At 37.3% G+C, this 16,024-nt stretch overlaps 1 protein-coding gene across 1 annotated transcript in view; it reads right to left on the bottom strand.

The window, feature by feature from the left end:
* The window catches only part of csmd3a (CUB and Sushi multiple domains 3a), a 372,265-nt gene that overhangs the window by 64,746 nt on the left and 291,495 nt on the right, over nt 1-16,024 (bottom strand). Inside the window, exons 52-56 of the mRNA XM_052143551.1 lie at nt 15,284-15,457; nt 12,140-12,313; nt 10,060-10,233; nt 8,075-8,260; nt 2,549-2,722 (exon numbers count right to left, since the gene is read on the bottom strand). Coding sequence (XP_051999511.1) covers nt 2,549-2,722; nt 8,075-8,260; nt 10,060-10,233; nt 12,140-12,313; nt 15,284-15,457 — 882 coding nt within the window. The remainder of the gene's footprint in view (nt 1-2,548; nt 2,723-8,074; nt 8,261-10,059; nt 10,234-12,139; nt 12,314-15,283; nt 15,458-16,024) is intronic.

The raw sequence follows: 16,024 nt of genomic DNA, 5'->3' as shown, positions 1-16,024 counted from the left end.
TGCTCTTGGAAAAGATGTGTTTTTAGCCATTTTTTGAAGATAGAGAGTGAGTCAGCTTCACGGATTGAGTTGGGAAGGTCATTCCACCAACGTGGTATGATGAAACTGAAAGTCCGGGAAAGTGTTTTGGTGCCTCTTTGTTTTGGTATGACAAGATGACGTTCCTTAGCCGACCGCAGGCTTCTGGTGGGAATGTAGCTCTGCAGAAATGTTTTTAGGTATGCTGGAGCAGACCCAGTGACTGTTTTGTATGCCAGCATCAGGGCCTTGAATTTAGTACGTGCATCAACCGGCAGCCAGTGGAGAGAGCAAAGAGTGGCGTAACGTGCTCTCTTAGGTTCATTAAAGACCAGACGTGCTGCTGCATTCTGGATCATTTGGAGAGGTCTAATAGCACATGCAGGAAGGCCTGCAATGAGAGCGTTACAGTAGTCCAGTCTAGTTATGACAAGTGACTGAACGAGCAGTAGACGTCCACTTACAGTCCACTTACAATGGAAGTGAATGGGGCCAATTTGTTTACTTTGTAATACTCACTGTTTCAAAAGTATAGCCAAAAGACATAAGCATTATACATTTTAACATGATTTTAGAGTGATAAAATTGCTCAATGACTCTTTCTGTATTAAGTTATATCCAATTTATCAACTTCGTTGCCATGACGACGTAACACTGCGTCTCTAGAATCCTGATAAACGATCATTTTAACAAAGTACAAAAATTATTTTAAGCGGTTTTATAAAATTACAAGCTTCACATTTCTGCCTTTAAACCCTCCAAAAATTGGCCCCATTTACTGCCTTTGTAAGTGCCTCAATGTGCCTTGATTTTTGCTTTTTTTAAAGAAAGAAAAATGATTGAGGTTATCAATATTATGCCACAAATGCTGTTAATTGAGCTTAGCTTGTATTGAACCCAGAATATTCCTTTAAGTTGCAATACAGTCCAGACCTTTGCTGTTTTAGTCAAAGGTTTGGCAACAAGAGACTAATCACTGCTTTCTGTTTCACATCCAATTTATTTTTTAAATAGTATGTAGTATACAGTATATACTGTGCAGAATTCAGTAAGTAGTAAGTTACAACACCATTTTGAACACAGGCAAAGAGACAAAAGCAGACAGAGTGGGAATGAGGGTAAATAAGAGATATTCAAAAAGAAAGAATAAAAGAAGGACGATCAGGCAGAACAAAGAGGAAACTCCCGCTGCATACCCACATGTTGTTTTAACCCAATTACCTTCTTTCTTTAAACTGCAGGAAATGTCCTGCTCACTGTTCTCTATACAATGACAGTGGATGGTGACCTCCTTCTCTTCAAACTTCAAAAGGACACAAAAAGTAAATGCACAAGTCTAATAAATAATTCCATGCGACTTGTGCCATGTTCTGAAGTCATATGATAAAGTTTGGTGAGAAACCAAAATCAAATTAATTATTTTGTTAAAATCTTGATGTTGAACTGTTGCTATCCAGAATTTTCTTTTTTCTCTTTAGTGAATACTGTGCAGTGCATACTGTGTCCTGCCAACTACGTTTTTAAATAGCAAGCAAAACTATTGTGTCAAGACCGTTGCATGTGAGTGGCATCCAGTTCATAATGGAAATGAGAGCATTTAATTAGCATTAATATAACATAGTCAAGAAAGAGATGTTACAAATAAAGCTTTTTTTGTCCGTTTTGGAGCTTGACAGCATTGTATAGAAAAGAGCAACATGAACGTTTTGCAAAATATTTCCTTTTGTGTTTCACAGAAGAAAGGTAGTTTGGAACAACATGGCTGTGAATAAATTATGACAGAATTTCATTTTTGGGAAGTATTCTTTTATAGTAAGGAAAGAAATCTGTGTCGAATTAAACAGACAGCGTGTCAGAACGAAGAGACGGCATAGTGTGTCACCGACTGTTTCAATACGCAGAGACAGAAGTCATTATTCAGTTGAACTTAATTAATTCATGTTAGACTGACACATAATGGCTTACACTCACCACTGTGTTCATTTAAATTTATAATTTCTCTTTCAAATGAAATTCAAAACTAGTTTGAACAAGCAGGTGCAAAAGTTCTGTAAATAATGCATTTTTAGAAGAGTGCAATAAGTCATAAAAGGCCCTGCATTACAGTTTTTACATTTAAAAACTTGGGATCTGTAACAGTAGATTATACTTCATTTCAATTGGACATATTATGGCAACAAACACAACTCATCCAACACAATGACGATTACTTGCTTCTGACACACAAAAGCTTCTTATCATGTTTACACACTTTACTGATTGGTTTAGTTTAGATAAGGGGTTTGGGTAAGGGAATAATATTAATAAGTATGTCCTTAACGCCTCGTGTGTGGAACTCGCACTTAATTCCAGATTAGACAGCCGGTAATTTGCACGTGAACAACAACATTGTGCAAGACCATACGAACTCGTAAATGATGTACGACTTTTAATGAGATCGGGTTGGCTCTTCAAATCAGATTTTACAACTATAGTAGAAACCTCTTAAAATCTCGCACGCAACTCTGGGTTTTTTGGTGGGCAATCTTACCTGAGCAGTGGGGCTGCGAACCGCTCCATTGGCCATTAAGCTGACAAGTGCGTGTGGAGTCCCCAATCAAAACTCTGTCGTCTAAGCACCTGTAGTGCACTGTAGAGCCGAAGGTGAATTTGTCTCCAATCACAACCGCATGAGGAGGAGAACCAGGGTGGCCGCAGTCAACCTCTGCAGAACAAAAGCATCAGCAAACAAACATTGCAGAGATCAGACAGGAAGCTCAACTATTTATGCATTTAAAAATATAAATATTTATATATAAAAAAAATCCTTAGCCTGTACTTCTTCTGCTTGCGCATCAGACCTACTCTAGCTACTATTGGAACTTGGAAGTGAGATACTGCAGATACATTCCCCAGGGGGTGCTTAAGCAGGTTCCAGACAGTACATGAAAAGAATAGGATTTTGCTTTGTTTAACCTATATGACTAAAAAGAAATAATAAATGGGATCATGATTGTGTAAAAAACGTATTTCCCGATAAATCGTAATCTTCATTTAAACGATCTTGATATGTATTCTAAAAATCCAAATATCCATCTTTTAATATGCGAAGTTCAGCACAGAGTTCCTTTCACTGCGTGTTGAGAGTTTGGTTTGCCGCATTCAGTTTAATGCGTGTTCAAAGATCCATTTGTCATTGATAACGTCTCAATGACTATATTTTTATAGCAAGTATTCTAATAAAGAATGCATTAATATGCTCTCACAAAACAAAACACGGAACAGCCAGTAGTCTTAAAGAGACGGTACCGTTTTAGCACTGGTTCTACATATCACTGTAAATACTACAAATTATGCATGTAAACAATAAATAGTTGTACCAAGTTAAAGCCCCCCTATATACATTAGTTCGTTCCAATATTTTCATAGCTTAAATGGCCTGGTTTTGTTTTTGTTGTTGTTGTTGATAAATGAACATCATAACCGGCAACTTCCTATTACAAAATTCATAACAATGTTAAATGATATTTAGCCTTTGGTACATATCTTTGGTTTTATTTCAATGAAGGGGTAACTTGAGCCACAGACTAACTGTGCTGTGGAGGTACTTATGGCAATTGTGGTACTTATCCAGGGCTTTAGCCTCCTTGTTAGCACACCCATCTCCCATGCCGGAGACGCTGGTTCAAATCCCTTTCGGAGTGGGTTACAGTGGTGCCGTGACCCGGATGAGAGTTAGGTTTAGAGGTAGTGAGTGTAATTGTGGCCAGTGGGTGTAAACCTAACTCCCCTGCTTCTACTCAAGAGGTGCACAAGTGGCGGACGCTTGAGGCTGTGCCTCCACCTTTAGCCTCCTTGTTAGTGCGCACACCTCCCATGCCAGCTGATGCCAGTTCGGAGCAGATAGAGCAGGACCGGTTACATATTTACATACAATAAGATTGTATATAGGCCTATAAAATAGTCAAGTAAATAATAAATAAGGTAGCCTATGCTAAATGTCACTAAAAACAGCAGTAAATTCTGGCCACTTAATTGAAGTTTTGTTTCATTCCTACTGACCGCCAGAGTTCTTGGTCACTCGGAATGCGCGAGAAAGGCGTACCGAGGCAGAGTGCTGAGCGGCTGCGGTTTATAACCCCCAGGGTTCAGCATACGTCACTATGTGACTTTGTTGGTATATTCTCTCGACCTATCTGGCTGGGGCTGCGATAATCCGGTAGTGTTTAGTACTGCCTCTGGCGGTCAACCGGAATTCACAGAACCACAGTTACATGTGTAACTAACGTTTTATCAGGCATTTTTTTCTTGTGTTATATTATCAAAATTCATCATATTTCAGGTGTTGGAGCAATTCACCAACGATGATCAATAACCTTAAATTTAGTCTGACAGACTCATTCAGCAATACGTCATACACTGGTGCATGATTTACAGCTGTAAATATTTCATTAATAAAATGGAACCGTATTCTGCATTCTTTTATCAAAAATACACGTTTGCCCTTATGACAGTGGAATTACTTAATTATTTATAATCCTATATTTGTGATAAACTCGCATCACATGAGCCAGTCTCTATGTGAAACTGCACTTGTCACAAACACATGAAGACACATCGACCCGATATAATGTTGAACTCTTTCTAACAGATTTGCGAGAGCACATGACACGTTTTGAGCATGCACACGCACTCTATGAGCAGGAAGAGCAGGTGTGGCTGTGGCTCAGGTGGTAGAGCAGGTTGTCCACTAAACACAGGGTTGGTGGTTTGATTCCTGGCCCACACGACTCCACATGCCGGAGTGTCCTTTTTGTAATTATTATTATTATTATTTTTTTTTGCATAATCTGTGCTGATTTGGGGGAAACATTTTTTTAATTCTGCGGACTGGTTTTAAACATGGTAAAATATGAGCTGAGAGTGATGCATTACTAGCATTAGCATAATCAAAAAGCCTAAAATATTTAATAAATATACACAAAAGGATTGGGGCATGTGTAGGTGTTCCAATTGTGTGGGAATCAGCAGAGCTTTCTGTGGAGTTCTGCACGCACAGATTTATGTGAGTCTGAATGTAACCCACTTTTGAGGATGTCATGAGAAACAAATGTTGCGTGGGCGAATTTCAGCACAGAGGAAAAGGCCCTCATAAAAGACAAAATTACAGCGATTGTGTCTCTCAACTCATGCCTTTTAAAGCACTGCTTCTGTAACATATTCAATGCCTTCAACAATAAACTTTAAGGTAATCACTGTTAGATTTAAAATCGCCTGCTGTAAACAACGTTTATCTTATTATTCTTAATCAGTGTTTTTGTGAGGACTATGATAGTTTTCTTCAGTACAGAGTTATTTAGCCTGTTTATGTGTTGACTATCTGTTGGAAAGGTTTCACTAAGCATCCATAAATTGCTAAGACACATTTTTTGGCTGGGAGATATAGTTATATATTCATATTTTCTGCTTTTTGAACATATTTGATACAGTATCTATATATCTAATATTTTGAACCAATTTACAGCAATTCATTGACCTTACCAACTCAAACGTTATTTTTGCTACTGACGTTTAAATCAGAGACGCTACTAAAAGATTTCTGTCCTAACACCCTCATACTTGCAAAGAGGCAAGACAAGCAAAAATGCAAAACTACTCTAAAGGCATGCTCTTTAGGAAATAAAAAAGCTAAAGTAATTACAATATTCGCAATGCTAGTTAGTCGCCAGCAAATTCATTGTGACTACATTGTGAATATTCATTGATTTTAACATTTAAAAAAAAACAAAACAATTAATACTTCAGATTTCAGTCCAACTCATTGACTAGTTGTTCAGACGACCCACCAGCTGGCCAATTTGAAAAATGTGTAGGTGTATGACATGACATCTCTTGGGTGCATATAATGAACAAACTGGCTCTTTAATTCAATATAGCTAAGCTTGTTTTTTTATTTATTTGCATTTGTTTGCATTATATTGAGTTGGAAATGCACCTGAATACAACAGAGCTGGTCAAAACTTTAATATTATTCATCATACTGAAAGGCTGATGGGTAAAGAGAGGCTGCTAATTAAAATTCCCTGTCTAAAAGCAATGAGAGGCCTTCATCAAGTAAAGTAAAGAATTATCTTGCGTACACTTGAGTACACGTTCACAGTCTTATCTTCCCCATTGTAACATATGGCAGCGGGGGCTGGACAGTCAAGAAACAACAAAAGAATCGACGCCTTCGAAATGTGGTGCTGGAGACGAACCCTGTCTATACCATGGACAGCCAGACGGACAAACAAATCTATATTGGAGCAAATCAAACAGGACATGTCTCTCGAAGTAAGGATCACCAAACTATGACTTGCCTACTTTGGACACATCGTACGAACAGATCACTCACTGGAGAAGGACGTTATGATGGGACGCATCGTAGGAACAAGAAGAAGTGGAAGACCAGCAACCCGATGGCTCGACACTATCAAGACAACAACGGAGAAGACCTTGGCCCAACTTATCCAACTGGCACATGATCGATCTTCCTACAGATTGTTCATCCATCAAGTCGCCATGGCTCGGAATCGAGCATAGGGCCTTTAACTAACTAACACTTGAGAAAAAGTCTAACAGATAGCAGGGTTGATCACTTTTCTCTGACAATCTAAGTAGCTCGGTGGAGTTGAACAAAAACTGACAGGAAATGTTCAAATTCAGGTTTAAATGCAATTATGGGGACAGAGATGGAAAACGTTAAAGAGAGTTAATTACTCACTCGCAGGCAAATGAACACGTGTCTCTAATGATTCTGCGCTCTGAGCCGCCGCTTCACTGTTGACCTTAAAACTCCTCGGTTTTCTTAACCGTAGAAAAGGTGTGTTAAATTCTGATGGATAAAATAAAGTCCAAACCTATATTTTCTCCTCGCTAAACATCTAGTCTAATTTGGAAATACGTCATTCAACACAAGTAAAATGGGTCACAAATGGCAATTGAGGAAGACTTCAATTTAACATTGAAAAATGCGATGCCCATGGAACAAGATGTTTCAAAACAGTCAAAGAAGTCTATCTAACATAGTTAATGTTTGCCTAGAAAAATAATTAAAAACAGCACAAAACATAAGGGGCCATTCACACAAGGACGCGTTCTTTAAAAAAAAAACTTTACATTCTACTGCGCTCCATCTCACTGTTTTCAAACAAGTTTTCTGTACAATCTCTAATCTGCCATTGGTCAGAGAAACAGATAGTCCTGAGCCAAACACATGCCATTGATTGAGCCAATGTTGCTATGTCGGGATGCTCAAATAAACAGAGCAATGCTTCGATAGCATGTTTACACTTTTCAGGGAATCGACCTACTAATGGCTTACGTACTGTATAGTTGCCTTTGTACATTAAGCAGGAATACGAGACCTATTTTGAGTGATGGTGTCATGTTTATTTTGTTGGTTCATGTTTTCATGTCTTTTATTTTGAAAATCTAGTTCCTGTTTTATGTCATGTGATTCCTGTTTCCATCATGTGATCTTGTCATGTGTTTCCCCTGTTCATATGTCTTGTTTTCATTGGTTTACGTTAATTTAGTCTTGTTATCTTGTTTATAGTTTAGTCTTGTGATTGGTTGTCTTGTTTACTAGTTAACCATGTCCTTGTTTTTAAGCCCTCATGTTTGCCATTGTGTTTTGTCAGGTATTGCGTGTTGTAACGTTGTTCGGAAATTTAGTCAAGTTCATGTTTTGTTTCATAGTCTACCAAGTCATGTAAAGTTATGTTAAGTCAAGTTCATGTTTTTGTTTTGTTCACGTTTAGAGTTAGGGTTTTTGGATTTCACATTTGGAAATAAACTGCACTTGGGTTCCTACATCATCGTCTTCATCATCATCATCATCATTGCCAGAGCAGAGTTACAGATGGCCCCTAAGAAGATCTTTTCACAGACAGTAAAGAATCTTGACTGTATGCTGGCTGACCCGTGACACTTTCTATCTTCTCTTATATGGAGAGAGTTCACAGACTGTCAATGATGAAAAGTCACAGTAACAAAAAATGGAATAAAATGATGGAGAGGACCAATAGAGATGTACCCAAGCATTCTGGTAATGGCTTGTCCCAGTAACCCACTGGCTGGCAGGTTAGAACTGATGACCCAAAGAGGTAATAGCCCGGATTGCAGTCATAGGACACCAAGGTTCCGAAAGTGAAGTTACCATACTCAATTTTGCTCTTTCTGATTGAGTTAGCTGGTATACCGGGATCAGTGCAGTTGACGACTGAAGAAACAAGAGAGGCATAAAAATATCAGGCTCATTCTATAATATGTGTTCGAACAATTCCACATTTCATAAATAAAGAAAATATAAAATTATAGGTGTCTGTTTTACTTAGATGGAGATTACTTCTCTTTTTTTCTTATTACTTCTTATAAGGCCGAAAAATAAATATAATAAAATATAAACATTTATATTTAAATTAAATTTGATATTTAGAATATTATATTAAAATATTAATAATATATATATATATATTTATGACAACATTTATAAAATTGATTTTTTTGGGGGTGAACTATTCCTTTTAGCCTTGAAACTTCTGGAAGAACAATGGCAAAATGCTGCCAAATGTAGTACAATTTAAATTTAACTCCAAAATTGAATCTAACGGTTTCTCAGCACAACTGCAATGATTCTTTTGCGAAACCTTCAAGTTCTCATTTCATAAAAGAAAAAAAAAGAAAAAAAAGAAAAAATAAATAATGATATATATTTAAAATACAGATTCTTCACCATATATATATATATATATACACACACACACACACACACACACATACTACCAGTCAAATGTTTTGAAACACATTTTTTTTTCACATTTTAGAATAATAATCAAAACCATGAAATAACATAAATGGAACAATGGAAATTATGTTGTGTCTAAACAAAACCCAAAATAAATCAAAACTGTGTTATATTTTAGCATATTCAAATGAGTCCCCCTTTGCCTAGAATTTGCAGAAGTGTAATTTCTCAACCAACTTCTTGAGGTATCACCCTGGGATGCTTTTTTTTTTAACAGTATTGAAAGAGTTCTCATCTATATTGAGCACTTATTAGCTGCTTTTCTTTATTATTTGCTCCAAGTCATCAATTTCAAAAACTTTTTTTTATACAATTTTTGAAATAAATTAATATGGTGGCACAATTATATTTTTGTCTACAAAACTAATTTCAAACATTTAAGCAAACACCTTCAAATCAAAATATTTTTAAGATCATGAGAAACATTTCAGTCAAGGGTTACAAAACCTATATATTTATATATATATAGTTATATTGTTGTATAAATCCTATTAAAATGTATTGTGTGGCTTTCTGCAATACAATGATTCTGATTGTATTACATTTATTATTTTATCAATCTAATATGTGTTAAGTTAGGTTGATTAAATACTAGATATTTAAAATAAAAATAAAAAATTTGCTTGTCTTGAAAACATACTTGTGCTATTTTTATTTTTTTAAAAAATGCCTCTTGCTTTTACATTTCATATCTAATGCAATGACATTCATACGTTTTCAAGTGAAATACTTCTTGGAGCCACGGTGGATTAAAAATATTACACTCATTGTATTACTAAAGCTGCATAGAAGAAGGATAAGTAAAAATACAGATTCTTCACCAATATGGTGAGATAAAATGCTCTTTTGAAGTGAATGAATGGACAGAACCAAATAAATAAGAATCCAGTCATGTAATCAGCTGTACATCACTATTAATCACTTCAACCGCTCTGTTGTCAGAATCAAGCTCCTCTGAGACACAGAGACATGCCACTAACAAAGCCAGGATTACATTAAAATTATTCATCTTATGATGTGATTTACAGAGATAAACTGTTGCTATTCAGAGCGTGACTGAATGATTTACGTGTTGGCTGAAAAGAGGACCAGAGGGCTCTCTGAGCTCCAGTTGGTCATTCCTTTTTTAACCGCAGCAGCCGGAAAGTCATTTCCATCAGTGCCACTGTGTTTAAACTTCACTGAAATGAGAAAAGAAGTCATTTGGGCCAAACCTCTGCATGTGGGCGGCTGTTGGCTCCACTGGCGGTCCGGCTGACACTGCGCTTGAGACGGACCTTCCAGAATGTAGCCGTTATTACAGAAGAAGGTCACCACGTCATTGAGGTTGAAGCCGTCGCCAACGGTGCGACCATAGATAGGGCTGCCTGGGTGACCACAACTTACGGCTGGGAAACCGAAGGAGAAATATTACTGTTAAAAAGAATATACACTCAAAAATGAAGATCATCACTGACGCACCCTCGTGTCACCTGTGTGACTTACTTTCATATGCGGAACACTCAATGTATGAGACTATGGCTAAACAACGCAAGTTGTGATTGAGCTTCTCTCATAGTGTTCATTAACATGCACAGGGGCATAGCTTCTGGGGAGGATGGGGAGGGGGAGATAACACCCCCCAAATAATCAAAACAAGCAAGTACACCCCCCACCTCCCATTATTTATCCCATGATCAATGGAAACATGGGTAAATGCTTCACACTGCAACCCCCAATGTTCAAGCCAAATCTACGCTCTTGAACACGAACCAGTATTTTGCATACATATTGTTTACCTACAGAGACTTAAAGGGTTAGTTCACCCAAAAATGTAAATCCTCTCATGAATTACCTACCTTTAACCATACCCCAGTTGTGTATGACTTTCCTTCAGCAGAACTGAAGTGAAGATTTTTATAAGCACATTTCAGCTCTTTTTATCCATACGATGTAAGTGAATTGTCAGCCATCAGGCTGCTGGCTGTTTGATGGTCCAAAATTCATATTTAGGCAGCATAAAAGTAATCCTCATGACTCCAGGCGATCAATTAATGCCTTCAGAAGCAAATTGGTAGGTTTGTGCAAAGAATAAATAGATAATTAAAACTTTATTAACTTTAAAAAACTCACCTCCTGCCAGCAGTCTACGCATCACGTGATGTGAGCGCAATGGCACATTCACATGAGAAGTTGGAAGCACATGCTTTGTATACAACAGAGGAACGAACGTCACTTTCAAACAGCAATCCAGTGCTGTCCGGAAGCAACGATTTAAAAATAAAAACTTTTAAATTATTGATTTGTTTATTACACCAACCTATTGGTTTGCTTCAGAAGACATTCATTGATCGACTGGAGTCATGTGGATTACTTTTATGCTGCCTAAATATGCCTTTTGACTGTCAAACAGCCAGAAGCCCGATGGCACCCGTTTACTTGCATTGTATGGACAAACAGAGCTGAAATGTGCTGAAATCTTCACTTCAGTTCTGCTGAAGAAGGAAAGTCATACACATCTGAGATGGCTTAAAGGTAAGTAAATCATGAGAGAATTAAACATTTTGGGTAAACTACTTTTTTAAGAATATGAGGCATGAGCCACATATACAACCTTTGCTATACTTTTGTGTCTTTTGTTTTTGCTATTATAAAGTAAGGAACTATCTACTTCCATTGATCTGAAAAGAGGTGAAATTCATTCAAACATCTCCTTTTGTGTTCCGCATAAAATGAATGTACACTCAAAAATGAAGATTCTGTCATCACTGATGCACCCTCATGTCACCTGTATGACTTAACACTCAATGTAGTTCCAAGTTTCAAACAATTTGCATGTAAAAATGATTTAAGTATGATAAAATCACTAACTAACCTTTTCTGTGTAGAGTTATATCCAATTTAAACCATGCCATTTTAATTTTAAACTTTGTTTGCGATGATGACACATCATTGGTGACAAATCCGCCACCAAAACAATGATTTGAACAAATCAAATAACACATGAGTTTTAATAGAAGAAATAATGTAAGCGCTTATATAAGCTTTGCATTTCTGCCTTTAAATCCTTGAAAAAAATGATTGTGGTAATCAACATTACTCCACAAATCACCCACACAAATTCAAGTGGTGTTTTCCCTCATCAAATGTTTCATTGGCAATGTCAGCATTTCCTGTTCTACACATTTTTGTTTGATGCCTTGCCTGTCATTGGCTTAATTGGGATTACTTGCATTACATTTCAAGTCAATCCCTTGGATCCAAACCAAACATTCCCTAAAGCACTCATTATTCTTGTACTGCGGAAAAACTTACACACACAGGATGGGAGCTGCCCAGACCAGTTGTGATCCTGTTGGCAGATGCGCACTGAGGAGCCGATGAGCCGGAAACCTGGATTGCATTGGTATACCACCGTATCCCTGTAGCCAAAATTCTCACCAATCACTTGACCATTCACGATCCTCTCTGGAATGCCACAGTGACCGGCTGGAGAAAAAGCATTCGGGAATGTTAAATCTTTAACCATCCAAGATTGTTAAACAACAATATACGACTCAGTAGAAGCTATAAATTGGTGTGTTTATAGACGAAATCCCAGTGAGGAACTACACTACACATGAACCTGAAAAGAGCTCCACCAATCTGAGAAATCGCCATGGTTACCATGGAAAGGAAAATAGAGTGCAATATTCTGGTTTTGGAAGTAAAAATTAACAATAACTTATAAACCTTTAAAAACAGACCTACCGTGAGCTCAGAGGTTATTAATCGATGGCATATGTTCCTGTGGAAGCCATCAGTCTGGATAATTCCAAGTTTATATCTTTTTTAAATGGTTTTAAATAGCAGAATTCCTGGTGAACTACACTACTCGTGAATCCTGAAGAGAAAGATCCACCAATCAGGGAATCATGGCAAACGAACCAAGGCAAAAGAGCTCTGCAGCGACAACTTAATTCCATGAGGATTGTGAATTACATAATCGTATCCGCCTCCCTACACTCCCAAAGCATTAAACTATTTGGATATATCTGAATAAATTGCAGTATAGTTAAAATATATTGGTTCTATAGTTATAATCAACATCTTTATATCAGTATTTTTATATTTTTCCATAGGTTCGCAATGCTTCATGGGATGTTAAGTATACAGTCTTATACTTTCAAAAACGTTTGGACAAAACTCAAAGTTTGTAATTCATCTCGAAGGTGGCTGGTTTGGTTCATGGCTTAGAATATCTTTATGTAATGCTAATGAAGAAAATAATTGGTAAAAATGTATCCAGAACCAAGGCCACTGAAAAAGTATTCATGATCAAATGCTGAGAATGAAAACAGGAATATTGATGCATCCAATGTCTATAAGTAAGACCAAGGAACTGGAAAAAAGATTTGAAGGATCTTTTGGTGGACACAGTAATGCACAATATTGTTTTATCCAGTGATGATGTGATGAGAGAGAAAGAAAGATAGCAAATCAAAAGCTGTCAGTTGTTTCCTGTGATATGATTGATGGTGGAGCTCCACAGATGCCAGCACACTTCACAGAGCACAGCGCCCGCCGAACTAATGCAAAAATCATTTCTGTACCTCCGTCCCATTCCAGCGTCCTCACTTCATTTCCTATCTCACGCTTTGAATGTGAAATTATTCTATTACACAAAGATGCTCATGCAGTCTGTTTTCAGGGGCATGTGATGGAGAAACACTGAAAACCAAAAGGAATTGTTACAAAAACCCACATTGCTGAGAGAAAAAAAAAAACGGCTTAACTTCCAGAAACCCGAGGGTGACTGCTGTTTGTATTTTCCATTCACCTTCCATTAGACTAAATAGTTTTCCTAAAAAATTGTGTCCACATATATGGACAGTGGGACTCGGTTGTAAATTTTAATAATACCAAGCTATAGAAAGTCAGATTTTTGATAATAAAGTAGTTTATTATGTTTCCAGGAGTGTTGGTTATTCATATTTTTTAGACGTTAAAGACATTAGAATTAGCTTAGATAATTCTAAAGTAATGACTACCTTCATCTAAACACTGCCAACCATGTTAAAATAAAATTTTGCATGAATAATTCTGAATCTATTTACTGATTATCATTGTCCAATGTGTGCCAAAAATGTTGAGTGGTCCAAACATAGTCTGAAGCCTGAAACTGAACTTTAGACTGGAAACTAGCAGTGAATGCACTTAGCTGCATAGAAAGCTATAGGATGCGCCATTGCTCCTTAATTAGGGAATGACTTAAACCTGCTGTCTGTCTGCAATGGTCTCAGAACAGTTTGAAATGCACCTTATTTTCATCCTAACTCCATGTAGAGCCTCTAAAAGCAACATTTTTCAGCTTTTGGATGCATCCATTGATTTTCAATGTTATAATGCATAGTGAATATAGATTTTATGGAAAATTAGCCTGTAGTTTCATGAAAAATTCAATGACATTTTTAAAATGGCATATCGGATGAAATGCGAACTAGGTTTTAATGTAAAAAAACTTAATGACGTTTCAAACCAGATGTATTTTTGTTCCCATTTCTTCCAAAGACAAACTTAGCAGAGATTGGCACCATGTTGTTTTGTCACATGACTAGGAGAGGTGGAAGTTTAGAGTCTCTTGAAGTGAGATCAGCCGCTTTAAATGAAATTAAATTATGCATAGCCTATAGCGAAGACAAAATGTAGTGTCCACGCATGGGGACACCAGGTCTCAGTAGATAAAACCAGTCTAAGGTGGTTAGCTGGTCTGGGCTGGTCTGTGTCAATGGTTTAAGAGGGGCTTTGCATACTTGTTAGCTAATCAGTCTGGGTGACCAGCTGGCTAACTAGCTAAACACCACCTTGGACAGGCTGGATGTTACGATTCTCTGTTGTTTGCCTTGTGTTTGCCCTGTCATCTGTTTCCCATGGACTACACTTCCCATAATTCCCTGCCCTGAAACAAACTGGTTTTTGCTTTCTAGTTTCCTGTCTTGCCCTGTTCCCATGTTCATCCTGTTTTGTATTTAATTTTACCCTTATTAAAATAGCTACCCTTAGATCATGCCCTCGTGACCTCCCTCATTGCTACAGAACAACCGACCCAAACCGAAATGGATCTAGCATTGCCCTTCATTCACCTGAACTAGGCGAACCTACCCATCCCAGAATATTCCCGTCTGTTTTGTGTCCTTTTCTGATGCAACCCTGAAGTCCATGTACTCTATCGGTCTCATTGCACAGCAGTGGAGGGAGTGACCAGTGACCGGTGTTTACACGTGGGAGGAATATTTTGAGTTGACATTAGAGACATTCACTTCAGCGGATCCTCCACAGTCAATCCCGATCCTGGTTTCTGAGTCATATATATATATATTTATATATACTGTATATATCAATATTATACATGTATAATATTTCTAATTGCTGGAATGCAATCTGAGATTGTTTTGAAAGAGAGCAGGTCTGTTGTGTTACCTAAACAGTGCGTCTCCATTCCACTCCAAAGACCAGATGGCAGACATTCCCGTACAGTTGAGCCCACCAAAATGTAGCCAGAGTTGCAGGTAAAAATGCCCGTGGCTCCAAAGATCATCTGCGTCCCAATTTTCTTTCCATTTGGAGGAGTGGGCAGCTCTCCGCATGAAATGACTGCAGTAAAAGGCAATAGAGATCACAGAATGAATCTAGTCACAGTTTACACCTGTGATTTACACCCAAATTGAGAGCCCATCCTCTGTTCCTTTCAACCCCCCAGAAACACATTAGAGAAAAGAATACACTCCAAAACGAGGAAAATGTCTTTAGAAATAACTTCTTAAACAGAGAAATCTCAGTTTACTGGCTGTGTGGGATTACAACAATTCATACTCAAGATTTGCACAACAATTTTCTAAATGCCTATTTAGCTTTATCCAGTGTTGTAGAGTAACTAAAATGAACTAAAAGTAGTGATGCAACTAACTTCACAACTGTTGCCTCCTTAAACCTTAAATGCATACCTTACAATATTCCACCCCCTTTCACTCATCCACTGTTCTGAGTTATGCCCACACCTCTTTATTATTATTCACGATTTCTCATATGGACAATTTAACAATTCAAAATATATTTTTTCTAATTGCTTGATTATCAAAAGTATATAGGGTCATTAGTGACCCAAGATATACAATAGTGTCACTATTTACAGTATATTTGCACATCCATAAATAATATTTT

Source organism: Xyrauchen texanus, chromosome 15 (genome assembly GCF_025860055.1).
Source record: "Xyrauchen texanus isolate HMW12.3.18 chromosome 15, RBS_HiC_50CHRs, whole genome shotgun sequence".
Classification (NCBI taxonomy): Eukaryota; Metazoa; Chordata; class Actinopteri; order Cypriniformes; family Catostomidae; genus Xyrauchen; species Xyrauchen texanus.
This window is presented reverse-complemented; position numbering and strand designations above follow the sequence as displayed.